The sequence below is a fragment of the Apium graveolens genome, chromosome 1 (genome assembly GCF_009905375.1).
Source record: "Apium graveolens cultivar Ventura chromosome 1, ASM990537v1, whole genome shotgun sequence".
NCBI classification, from domain to species: Eukaryota; Viridiplantae; Streptophyta; class Magnoliopsida; order Apiales; family Apiaceae; genus Apium; species Apium graveolens.
This window is the reverse complement of record NC_133647.1, coordinates 139,150,227-139,163,836: the sequence shown is the minus strand read 5'-3', so window position 1 is coordinate 139,163,836 and position 13,610 is coordinate 139,150,227. Positions and strand designations below refer to the sequence as shown.

At 37.1% G+C, this 13,610-nt stretch overlaps 1 protein-coding gene across 1 annotated transcript; it reads right to left on the bottom strand.

Moving 5' to 3' along the window:
- Window positions 1–11,542: 11,542 nt before the first annotated feature.
- On the bottom strand, window positions 11,543–13,396 carry LOC141720924 (pectinesterase-like). The gene is made up of 2 exons (XM_074523621.1): window positions 12,510–13,396; window positions 11,543–12,387 (listed from the first exon to the last, which is right to left on the bottom strand). Exons 1-2 carry the CDS (start codon window positions 13,363–13,365, stop codon window positions 11,696–11,698), a joined length of 1,548 nt encoding a protein of 515 aa, XP_074379722.1. The 5' UTR covers window positions 13,366–13,396; the 3' UTR covers window positions 11,543–11,695.
- Between the last annotated feature and the right edge of the window lie 214 nt (window positions 13,397–13,610).

Sequence of the window (13,610 nt, the reverse complement as noted above, 5' to 3'; positions counted from 1 at the left end):
AGTCAAATAAAACTTTAACAGGCACGGAATTTAGAGAAAGCATACGTGCAACTACATCTGAATCCTGAGCATTAGATCTCTTGGTCATCTTAAAGGTTCTGGCTCTTGTTGTGCTAGTTGCTGGTCCTTGAGATTCACTCCCTCCTACACTTCCTTGAGTAGCCATCTTGCAGTTTCTGGAGATGTGCCCAACCTTACCACACTTAAAACAGGTGACTCCGAAGTTTCCTGTGTTACACTCTGACACATAATGACCCTTTTTATCGCATTTAAAGCACTGGACATCCTTCCGGCACTGACCACTATGCTTTTTACCATATAACTTACAATCCACAACTGGCCTGGTTGACTAAACTGGGGCAGAGGCAACTGAGGTGACACCGGAACTCGTCTGAGCCATGCCTTGCCTTCTAAATCTCCTATTCCTATTCCGACCAAACTTCCTTGGGAACTTATGACTAGATTCCTCCTGGTCTGCATTACTATACCACCTTCAAACTTTTTCTTCTTATCACTCCTTTCCTTGGAGGCCAACTTCTGATCACTCTCAATCACCAGGGCGGCTTGAACTGCAGAGGTATACGTCTTAAGCTGTAGGGCCACCACTCCACTACGAACTTCCAGCTTCAGTCCTTGCCGAAATCTCCTAGCTTTCTGAATTTCAGTGTTCACATATCCAGGGACTAGTCGGGCCAACTCCGTAAACTTGGCCTCATACTCAGCCACACTCTTCTCTCCTTGCTTCAATTCCAAAAACTCCACTTTCAACTGACTCTGCAAGCAATCCGGAAAATAATTTTCTAGGAACAACTCCGTAAATCTGACCCAAGAGACAGGGCCTTCTCCTTCTAATGCACGTACAGATTCCCACCAAAAACTTGCTTCACCTTTGAGAAAGTAACTAGCATAATCCGACTTAGAATCATCACTGGCCTGAATAAGGGTGAAGACTTTCTCCATTTCCTTAAGCCAAATACTAGCAGCAACCGGATCTACCTCGCCCTTAAACTCTGGGGGTTTAACTGACTAAAAAGACTTGAAGCTAACAGTCTGGTTTGACTCTCTTGGCTGGGGTTGCTGTTGGAGCTACAGCTGTTGTTGGATTTGTTGTTGTTGTTGTATAAATTGTTGTTGATGTTGTTGCTGTTGCAGGAATGGTTGTTGCTGCTGCTGGAATTGTTCTTGCTGGTGAGCCATCTGATTAGACTGTTGGCGCAACAAATCTAGTAATCCATCCATGACTGGGCCCCCTTCAGAGTTCCTGCTGGAGGAATTGGACGGGAAATTTTTCTTAGGAGGCATTCTCCTGAAACACGACAAAAAGGTTTTATATGAAAATTGTGCCCCCAGGTAGCAACAGTTTTATGCATCAGGAGAATGCGGTCACAATTAAATATTCCCTTCCATGTTTATTTGGGGTCCACCCATGATGCATAACTAAATTTAACAAAACCAGCAACAAATACAACAATAACAATAATAGCAATAACAAAAGTGCAATAAGATAAAACCAACAACGGTAATATAAAAGAACTGTAGTACAACAACATTACAAATCCATCTAACAACTATAGTACAACACTCAAAATATACTAGATACACAAAAAAATTGGTTGTCATAGCAGCTCCACCTAATACAAGCTACAATACCTAATAAACATCATAGGAAAAGCATCTACAGAACTCCTATAACTAACTTCGAGCTCTGTATCTCACTGCTGCAACTCTGATCTAGCCACTGCCACTACCACCGATGGATCCTAACTCAAATACCAACCAGTTCACGAGATCCTGGTACTGAACAACTCTAAACTCGGAGCTAATGAAACGGCTAATGGTCCGGGCTCTCTCTACAGCAGCCTGAGTCAAGGATCACACGCTCTCCTGCACATCTGGTGAAGGGGCAGGGATACCCTGAAAAGGCCCGACCGAAATTTGGTCAAGCTGTGCTGCTAACCCTGGGATCTGCTCTCTGATCAAAGACTGGTTCACCGCTCGGTGAACATGGTAAGGGATCGGGGAGGATGCACCTAAAAGAACGGATGGAGGAATAGGTGGGCTCGAGGTGGAGGAACCGGGACCACATCCTAGAGGGGAAATCCCTAACAGCTGACACTGACTTTCGTACCCAGCGAGGACGGGCACTAGGTCCTGACACACCTCCTGGTGCAACTGGAGGAACGGGTCGAGGAGGCATGGGAGTCTCCTCAGCTAAGACATCCAAAGTCTGCTCAGAGTCTGAATCATCTGAATCTGACTGATTCCCCCGAGAAGGAGAAATAGAGATCACTATGGGCCACTGACATCCATATCAATATACAAGGAAGATACAACAAGGTTATGGCAAACCTATTAAAGTATTAATAGATGCCAGGATAACGCCGTTGGAACCCTCGACTGACTCTTAGGGTTGCTCATCTAAATGAGTTGCTGACTCACACATTAAGACACACTTCCTACACCTTTCTGACTCAATACTTTACCTAAATTAGGGACTTGAACCTGTAGCACTGATACTAACTATGACGGCCTCAACCCCGGGGTCAGGGGCTGACGTCACCAAAATATAATAAACTACAACATAAACTACTCAATAAACTTTATTATAACACACGAACCCAAACCAGGAGCCGATGCAGGTTCAAGTATTATTTAGGTTACAATACAACACTAACTTATTCAAGATCCGAGATCCTAACTTATTACAGCAATTCATCAGACATCAGGGTCTGATACAAACTACCTTAGAGGAGCCGGGACCGGAGGGGGCTGACACTCTACGCTGACATGGTCTTCTAGACATCTGTAATAAATAAGTACAAAACAAGCTGCAAGGGTGAGCAATCCATTGCTCAACAGTACCTCTATATGAATAACTAGTAAAACAGGATATGTAAAAACAGTATAGGAACATATATCAGAACTAGTTTATGAAAAATCCATAATATAGTTATAAACTGGATATCAAAACTAGGAAGCTCTGCAAAATAATATCATTTATAGTGTGCTGTGTCAAAATACCAGAGTCCAATTTTAGCATGCTATTTCCTTTCCAAAACCACTGTCCATTGCTGGACCCATAAATTATCTGTCCCCTTACGGGGACCATAAACCATTTGTTCCATTACGGTAACCATTAAACCAAAGTCAGATATATAAGTGGATGAATTCTAGGGACACTTGATCAGTCTATCCCCCCACAAATTGTTCTGGAACTCAGAGACTAGTTAGCTCTCTGTTATGCTGGACTAAGCGGCCTACCAGTGCGCGCATCCGACTTAGCCTCTTACGCAACCATGCTGGGTCGCTACCTAATAATGGGCCTCTTACGCCACTGACCATCCAATATCTGATTCGTGTTTATTCGGTTTTTAAAATCAATTACACCTATCTCTTTTTAAACGATTACAGCACAGGTTCAAAAATCCTTTTTAATTTAAATCAACAACTATTCATATATACTGAACTGTAAAAGATTAGTTCAGGGGTACTTGCCTTGCGAAGCTTTATACTAACACTGGCTTGACTCTACTTGACTTCAATTACGGGATCCTTCGACTCGAACCTACAAAATCGAAACAACCTAGTTGAAACGACCGATTATGCTTGACTTTTCCTCACTAAACTAATTACCCAACGATACAATTTCCGACTCGTGTGCATTCAAGTAATAATAATATACATGCAATAATAGTGCACATAGAAACCAGAGTTCAATTTCTATTAAACGAGATATATACACTCGATTCGTAATTAAAGGTAATTTTTAGAAAAAATTGGACAGCGGCTCCTCGGTTTATAGACCTACCCGTCGAAACATCAATCGACGCCAATTCCCAACAAATCAATTCGAACTGCCACTTAAATAAATTTATAGCCCCGAAAATAATTTATACGAGTTGTTTATTTATTTAAAATATTTAGGACTCAGAACAGGGTCATCACTGTCCACCGTGCGCTCGTAAAAAAATTCATCGTACACGGTGGAAAAACTTATTGTTGCCCGAAAATATACGGGTGTCCGAATAAATTTCACCGATTAAAATTTATCGCTCGCTTAATTTATAATTTAATATCAAGAATTTTAATCAAGAATTTCCTGTAGCAAAAAGGAAATTAAAATTAAAAATTATAACAGTCCAGACCAACTTCACACACGGGCCCAACAAAAATCCAACAGTCATGCCCAAATTACAGGTCCAACTGCAAATAGAACCAGCCCAAACCAACAACCGGAGAAAACATGAGTAAAAACACGGCGCCACACGCGGCGGTCGCCGCAGCACACACACACACATCACAACTCACACACACACATGCACACACAGGCACACATATATATACATATATATATATATATATACCGAACACAACCACACCACCGCCACCACGCCGGAAACCGGCGGCAGCGGCGGTAAAACAGGAAGAACACGACGATAAAATAGGAAAAACGGGCGGCGAGAGTAATTACTGGAAAAAGGGAGTAGCAAGGCCAGAGAAACGAGGGAAGGGAGAGAGAACAGACAGGTAAAGAGAGAGATGAGAGAATCGAGAGAGAGAGAGAGAGAGAGATAGTAGAGAGGTGAGAGACAATCGAAGGAGGAGGAGGTGAGAAGAAGAAAGGAAAAGAAAATACACTGCCCCAATATTTTCTACAAGGCCGCGTGTCCAAAATTAAGGACATGTAGTCATTTTAATTGGATTGGACTGAATTATACTCCGAGTTATAAAATTAACGATACATATCGCCTGTGAAAAATTAATCATAAAAATATATAAAATAGTCTTGAATAATCACAAATAAATTTGGAGTTACTAGAATAAAATTTCCATAATTTTTAAAGCATTTTACAAACACACATATATCCGCATTTAACGAATAAACGAAATAATGTGCGAATAAAATAAATCCCGAAAATTACCAAAATAATTTTAAAATTCTCAGAATATTATGAACTTGATAAAATATGAGTTTCATGATTTTTGAAGATTCCTGGATTTAAATATGGATTTTTTACAATTAAACTAAATCAGAAAATCATTCGAGAATAAATAATTAACAGAATATTAATTTGTTAGTTTTATAAAATCCCAAAAATAATCATTGAAATTATAAAATCATAAAAATAATTTTAGAGACAACCCAAATAATTTTTGAAAATAAGATTGTCATAAAATCACTTTTTAAAAGTGAAATAAAAATAAAATGGTGCAACAGTTAATCATAAAAATACACCACGCAATCCCAAAACCGTATATAAACAATAATAAGTCAGAAACAGGGACCATAATTAATAAAAAATTCTTTATTTACTTATTTACGTAATAATTGCATATTTAAATATTACAAAAATGTATGAGTCGTTTTAAATGGTAACGCAACCTCCGGCTTTAATGTTCTTCTCACGGCAAATTGTAACAAATAATGAAGCATGAAATGAGCATCGTGGCTCTTATACCCAACCACCTTTTTCTCACTTATGCTTACATACCGATTAATATTCGAAGCACAACCGTATGGCAGTTTGGCATTCTTCAATACAGAGCAAAAGATTTCTTTCTCCTTTTTTGTCATGTCGAATATTGCAGGTCTAATTTCATATGAATTTCCATCAGCAGATAAAACAGGATGAATGGGCTTTCTTATATTATGTTCGTGTAAATCGAAACGTGCTTCTAAATGTTTCTTTGACTTGCCACTAATATTAAGTAGAGTACCTAATATTTTGTCACATACGTTCTTTTCAATGTGCATGGGATCAAGGTTGTGTCGAAGTGGATTATGTCGGCAATATGATAAATAAAAAAATGATTTCTTTTTGAAAGGAGATTCATTTTTAACCTTTTTCTTGCCCTTCCCGAAATGGTTTTCGTACCCCTGCAACAACTCTTCAATATCAGTTCCTGATAGAACTGGTGGAATCCGTCCCATTTCAATATCACCATTAAAGTTTTTTTTATCCAGCCTCCACTTATGTGTAGGCTCAAGAAACTTCCTACGGTTTATGTAACATATCTTTATGTTGTGTTTTAAATAACATGAAGAAGTCTCGTAATGGAAAATAGGACAGCCTAGTTTTCCCTTCGTACTCTAGCCGGACAACATTGCATATCCGAGAAAATCGCTAATGGTCCATATCACGCGTGCACGCAACTTAAAATTCTGGTCAGTCAAGGCATCGTAAGTTTCAACTCCGACATCCGATAATTATTTTAACTCCGTAATCAAATGTTACATATACATGTCGATATTATTTCCTTGAGAATCTGGACCCGATATTAGTGTTAAGAGTATCAAATTTTCTTGCTTCATGCACAGCCAAGGTGGAAGGTTATAATTTACCCACACAATTGGCCATGTGCTATGAGTTAAATTTATTGTACGATACGGGCAGAATCCATCTGCTGCTACACCTAAGTTCACATTTCGATGTTCCGAGAAAAAATCAGGATATTGAGCAGCCATTATTTTCCAAGCCTCGCCATCAGTCGGGTGTCTTAGTTTCCCATCCTTTTTACGTCCCACTGCATTCCATGTCATAATTTTGGAAAACTCTTTGCACATGAACATTCTTTGCAACCTTGGCTTTAGTGGAAAATACCTCATTACATTTTCCGGCACTTCGTGAATCAACTTTTCCGGCTCGTTATTAACACCACTTCCTTTTTTCTCTTGTACAACCCACCTTGAAACTTCACAAGTATGAAATTCATCTTTATCTTTATTTTCTACCCAGTACAACATGCAACTATTTGGTCATGCGTGTATTTTCTCATAATGAAGACCTAAATCCTTAATGACATTTTTTGCAGCATTGAAGGACAAAGGCAAATGGTCTTGAGGAAACGCTTCTTTTATTAGCTTTAGCAACTCCTAAAATGCGGACTCACTAATTCCATGAACACACTTTAAATGATAGAGTCTGATCACGAAACCTAATCGAGAAAAGTTAGTACATCCCGGGAATAATGGTTGTTTTCCTTCCACAACTCTTCTATAAAACTTTTGTGCATCTGCATTTGGTCATCCTTCATAATTTTTAAACTTTTTACCCATACACTTGAACATCTCGTCTAAGTTATTCCCAAAATCCATCCTTGTTTCGTAATCCATGAAGTTAGTATTAACTCTTGGCTTAATTTGTGAAGTTTTATAAATCCATTCGACATATGCTAGGGAAGGACCACTACAAACAAGATGATCATTGATGATCTCTCTTATATGCCATTTACGATCAATACAGTTTTTACAAGGGCAATTCATTTCGTTACCCCTCGCACAAACTGGGAAGGCATTACCTAAAAAATCTGTCACCCCTTGTCCATATTTCGCGCTATATCTTGGTAGTCCTATCCAAACGTTACTCTCAGAGTCCATTACGAATGTCTAAACTTAGTTTGAACCTACTTTCACCTAGAAAAAAAAAGTAGATGTGACAATGAACTTAAGGTTTTATACTTGACTATACTATTATATAATTTATCTAATAGTATACTACTGTTAATGGAGGAACAAGGAAGATAAATATGGCGCTATCAACTGTATTGTAATCTTATACGTTAACTGCACAGTTGCGCAAAACTTGAAAGATAAAAAACAGATATTAATTATGTCGAGTGCATTCAAGAAAGACTAATAGAGAGCCTGTGAATAACACAAGGTGTACAAGAAGTAATATGTGGCTTTGTGCAATAAGGCTATCAGCTTAAAATTGAAAAGTGGTCATTATAAAAGTGTGTGAGTACAGAAAACATATCGACATGACTGCAAGATACAGAGATACATAGAGGAAGCTTCTGTTAGAAATACTTTAAAAAAAGAAAACAAAGAAGAAGCTTTTAACAAAGCTTCTGTTAGAAACACTAATTATACACCAAATACAGAATACAAGTACCTACATTATACAAATACCTAAATACAGAATAAATTACACCAATTATGCAAGTACATTTTTGACACTAAAAGATAAGTTGTTCTATTTTATTAATTATGCTAGAGTCCCTTTATTCAACTAAACTGGGTGCTTGAGTTAAGCCGATCTTGATGGCGTAAATATTAATAATCTCAATAGTGTACATGTGATAAGTTAATTAAACATTACAAGGTACCACTAACGTTGCAATTTAAAGAGAGGCTATTCCTCAAAGATAAAGAAGATTATGATTACATAAAAGTTCTAAATAATTATATAATGTCAGTTTTTTCTATATGAATGCTAGACTAACAAAGATGATTTTGTTAGTAGACTTTGACCATAGTATGATGACTGCCTTATGACCACTACATTTATACACACAGATAGCTCACACATTGCAACATAATCCACGTAGAACGCGTTAACAAAAAACAATTACTACTCTCATAAATTGAACAAATATAATACCCCAAATTCCCGTCTTAACCTCACATAACACAATACACTAAACAAACTGAATATTAATCCATGTCATAGGACAAACACAAAAGCCCTAAAAGAGTAGTCAAGTACTCAAAAAAAATATAAACACCAACATATAGAGGAAACTACGAAAAAAGATTAAAAAACCCCACATTCCGATCACAAAATAACTTTGAATCAGATTAAATATAAAGGAACACAATTAACTAACTAGAATCAAATTAAACATAAAATAACACAATCAACTCGCTAACAGCATTACAGAGAAATAAAAACATAAATTATTCAAAATCAAATTAGCACAAAGCATGAAAAATTCACGACTACACCTTATCACCAAACTTAACACAAACCAACTCAATTTAATGAAAACTCATCGCAAAATCATATCAGAACAACAACGCACACAAATACGCAAAGCTAAGATTCGAGTATAACCTAATGAGATTCTTCGAAGTAATATGAGGCGCTTTAATCGCAACGCCAATGAAACTACTTCCAGTGATATAAATCCCCCTATCAAACACACATTACAACATCAGTAACATTCAAAATTATATCATTATAACATAAATCAAACTAATAGATACATAAATATACAAATGTACATAGATTACGACACAAGCCCAAAACACAGAGAAAAGAAACCCAAAAGTATAAGTTTAAAACACAGGAAATTATAAACCCTAAATTATAAGCCCTAAATTATAAACCTTAATTCAAAAGACACAAATACTAAAGTAATGAAAAATCCAAAAGCCCCAAATCAAAAGCCCTAAAAAATAAACTTTAAATCGAAATAAGTCTGAAATTACCTGCAATATCCACCAATATAAAGCCCCCAAAGTATCTGCAAATAGTTCAAAACAAATAGTTCAAAACAAGTTCAAATTATTCAATCCGTTGCCCAGATTACAAAACGAAGCTTAGATTTACAAATCGAAGCCCATACTTACCAATCGAATCCCAGATTTACAAATCGAAAATTTAACACCAATGAGAATCCAAAGAACAACCTTCAAACAATCTTAAAAAATCGAAGCAAAGATATTTGGCCACCTAGATTTACAGTTTAAGTAAAGAGAAGGAGGGAGTGAGAAAGAGTGAGTTTAAGGAAAGTAAAGTGATATTTTTGTTAAGGGAGAAAATAGCCGCCCAAATATTTGGCATGGGGAAGTGTGCAGATTTATGTCTCAATTTCATTTAATTATTTTTTCAGTTTTTTATTACATATTTACAATTTTAAATAATATAAGAAAATTGTACAACTAATGTAAAATGTATGTCAAAATAAAAATTATTCGTATATCTGGATCGTACAAGAATTTTTAAAAAAATAGAAACCATTCGGGACAAGAATCTACAAGGAAACCGTGTTGACCGTAATTTGACTATTATAAAAACACAAGATATAAAGTCTAATTTTTTTAAAAAAAAAATTACACATCTCTAAAATTAGTAGGTAACATCATCCGTATGGTTGGATCGTTGAACAAGAATTTAAAAAAAAAATAGAATCACCACTCGGGACAAGAATTGGTAATAGAAACCCGTCTTGACCATAATTTGACTATTATAAAAACACACGATATAAAATTCACTTTGATGGAGATTTGTAGCATCATTTTTAAAAAAAAATATTTACACATCTCTAAAATTAGTTGGTAACATCATCCGTACGTTGGATCGTTGAACAAAAATTCTAAAAAAAATAAAATCACCACTCGGGACAAGACTTGGCTACAGGAACCCATGTTGACCGTAATTTGACTATTATAAAAATATACGATATAAAATCTATTTTTTTAAAAAAAATTACACATCTCTAAAATTAGTAGGTTACATTATCCGTACGGTTGGATCGTTGAACAAAAATTTTAAAAAAATAGAATCACCAACCGGGACAAGACTAAGTAATGGGAACCCGTGTGCACCGTGGTTTGACTAATATAAAAGAACATGATATAAAATATAATTTTTTTAAAAAAATTATACATCTCTAAAATTATTAAGTAACATATTATATCCGTACGGTTGGATCAATTAAAAATAATTTTAAAAAAATTAGAACATAAATATAACTAATAAATTTTGAAAATAGTAAAATAGCTAAGGCAGCCCTAAATAACCTATTGCAATACCAAAAAGCAAATGCAACGCTTTATAGTGCCACACCATCTGTCACGTCAGCATATGGGCTCCACTTGTGCCACGTCAGCATGCCATGTAAGCATTTGGGCCCCCACTTGTGGGCCCCACTGATGCCACACCAGCATGCCACGACAACATGCTGACGGCTGCATGCCCCGTCAGCATGCCACATCATCAGTGAGTCCCATGGGTGGGCCCACATGTGCCACGTCACCAAAAATTGGCCCCCTTGTGGGACTCGCATGCCACGTCAGCAACAGTGGGTCCATCATGCCACCTCAGCTTTTTTGTCCGCGTCAGCATTTATTAAATAAAAAATGTCTAATGCAATGCTATAACTTCTACTGTTGCATACTGCGCAACACTAACAGTTATTAGCAACGGTAGCTTCAATGTACTGCAATGCTTTCTCCACTGTGTTGTAATAAACGGAAAATTTTGTAGATAAAGCAACATTTTTCGTGTAACACTAGCTAAAAACCATTGTTTATGTGCACTTATGGGATAGTGCAAGTAGAGGTATTTATGGAACAAAATAACAAAAGGTGTGATATTATAAGGTACAACCTTTTATAAATTTAGGAGATTATCACTGTGGAAGTCTACCGGGTTTTTTATCATAGGAGATTGACTGCTCATCAAAGATGGCCACCGCGCTTGAAGCACGTTGGTAAAAAAGATATACACAGACATCTTTGCATTAACGAGGTGTACATTGTGGATCATGTTGAAGTGAATTGAGCAACATAGACATGCAACAGTTTCATAATGGAAGAAGAGGAATGGTTCATAATGCAGCAATTATATTCACAGGTAACAAATCTACCTATACTATTATATTATCTTCACATTTACTCGGAAGATATGCCGAACATTTACTCGGAAGATATGCCACCACTTCAATCTACCATCTACAATAAATGTTGGACATAAAATTTGATCAACTTAAACAAACATAAGATGGAACAAATTTCTTAGAACACAATGGCACATTACCTGCAGTTTCTTTGCTACACATCATTTTGTTACATGCATAGTAACTTAAGACTTCGCTGTATTATTAAGTATATGTAAAGGACTGGACTTTAAGACCTTTAATGGATTCGACAAATATAGTCTTGTGTATAAATTGTACTGCAATACAATCAAACATCGGCATCAAAAGGTACTCCAGTGGCCGGAAGCCATAAATTACCATTAATCAAATTGGTAACATCATAAGCTGCAGCTGTTCGGATATCACGTATAACATGATAACCAGCCCATTTCACTCGCCTATCCGTTGATGCACCAGCTCCATAATTTTGGAACTCCCCATAATCCACTGTTTGATATCTACTCGGGGATGCTCCTTGCCATGTCATCCAACCAGCAGGGTCCACTAAATCGGTCATTGAAGACCGCAGATACGCTGTACGAGCGAAGTCACTCCATGGCCTCCCCAAAAAAGCTTTGTACTGCGGAAAGGGTCTGAGTTCTGGAGCTCTCATCAATGTACATTTGTGGATTGTAATGCCGGTGTTGTCGTGTGGATGGTCTCGGTCTTGGGCAGTGACTACAAGGCCACCACCGGGTTTGGGCTTTTGGACAAAAATTGTGCAGTCCTGGAAGACTGCTGCAGCGTTTCCGAAAATGAAGTCAACGGTGCCATCGATTTGGCATTTTTTGTAGAATTGGCGATTAGAAGAGACATAAAGAGTGTCTTGGTAGCCTTTGAAAGCACAGTAATAGAAAACGGAACAATCAGAGGAGGATGCCACTGCTACGGCTTGACCTGTATCACCAGCCGAGTTCTGAAAGGTTATTAAAAATGCCTTGAATCCGTCACCAGTGACCTCTGAAATTGACAATCAAGCAAGTATGTATGTCATTAAGCAAATTTTATGAGGATCAACTTGTGACTGAACTTGAAAACTACCGTCAACGTGTATAATAGAGAGAAAATTCAAGTAAACTTACTGAAAGATGCACAAGCGTAGAGAGTCAAACCATCCTCCAGCCTTCTATTCCCAGTAATAACAGTCTTATCTGTACCATCACCAATCAACACAATGTTTTGTTGTGTAACAGTAACGATTTCGTTATAGATCCCCTGTTTCACATGAATGACAAAATGCGTGCGTGTTCGTCGGGCTGAAGCGGACAGAGCTTGGGAAATGGTCCTGTAATTTCCAGAGCCATCTTGAGCCACCACACAATCTGCACGTAGCGAAAGGCTCGGGTATTTTCTTGAAATATTCATAGAAAACGCATCATGTATCATATCTTCCCTGTTTTGCGTATTAACATAGTTGACAGCCAAACAGTTTCTTATCAGTTGTGTCACATTGTTTGAGATTACAAGAGGGTAGATATTATGGGTCACGTTTAGATGAGAAAATCCGTCATTGCACGTACGTATATTTGTTGCAGCAGCACTTAGCCATGTTTGGATATCATCAGGTGTACTTGATATGGTTGTATCAAGAGTTTTGTTGAGCCTATAAACTGCGAGATCATAAAATACCAAACAGGTTGTCCATGCAGATAATTCGGCATTGCTGGCTACCTTTGGCTCAAGTGATTTGATAGATTGCAGTGCAGAACTGACCTCTTGTAAGGCTGTTTCTTCAGCTTTTGTTAAGAAGTCTAGTCTGGAAGCAGATGAAATGAGTTTCGGAAATCGATTCATATGGTATTTGCATTGTTTAGAATGTGGAGTTTGATTGCACCACCAGTTTATGTCACCAGTAGTACTGAAGGGGCTTGAAAAAACACCAGGTAATAGTAAAATAATGGATATTGACACTGATACAATAACCATTGCAGTCTTCATTTTTACAGGTATCAGAAGAATGTTGAGTGTATTGTTTCGATGGTTTACTTATACACCAAATTTTAATGAGTGTTTTATATGGTTGTTAGGTTGAAGATACATTTGCATTTCAAATTTAACTGTATTTGACTTTTTTTGTCTTTTAAACATTCAAGAATGTATACAACATTTGGATTCACCTATAATTTTTCAACTAGTAATAAATCAAGAGTTATAGTGAGTTGTTAGCGTGATGGCAGCATTGC

What these genes read in the sequence shown, in the direction of transcription:
- LOC141720924 (XM_074523621.1), bottom strand. Translation starts at nt 13,365, where the DNA reads ATGAAGACTGCAATGGTTATTGTATCAGTGTCAATATCCATTATTTTA. An exon ending in CTACGCTTGTGCATCTTTCA is followed by an intron (nt 12,388 to 12,509) that starts GTAAGTTTACTT and finishes TGTCAATTTCAG; the next exon opens with AGGTCACTGGTGACGGATTC.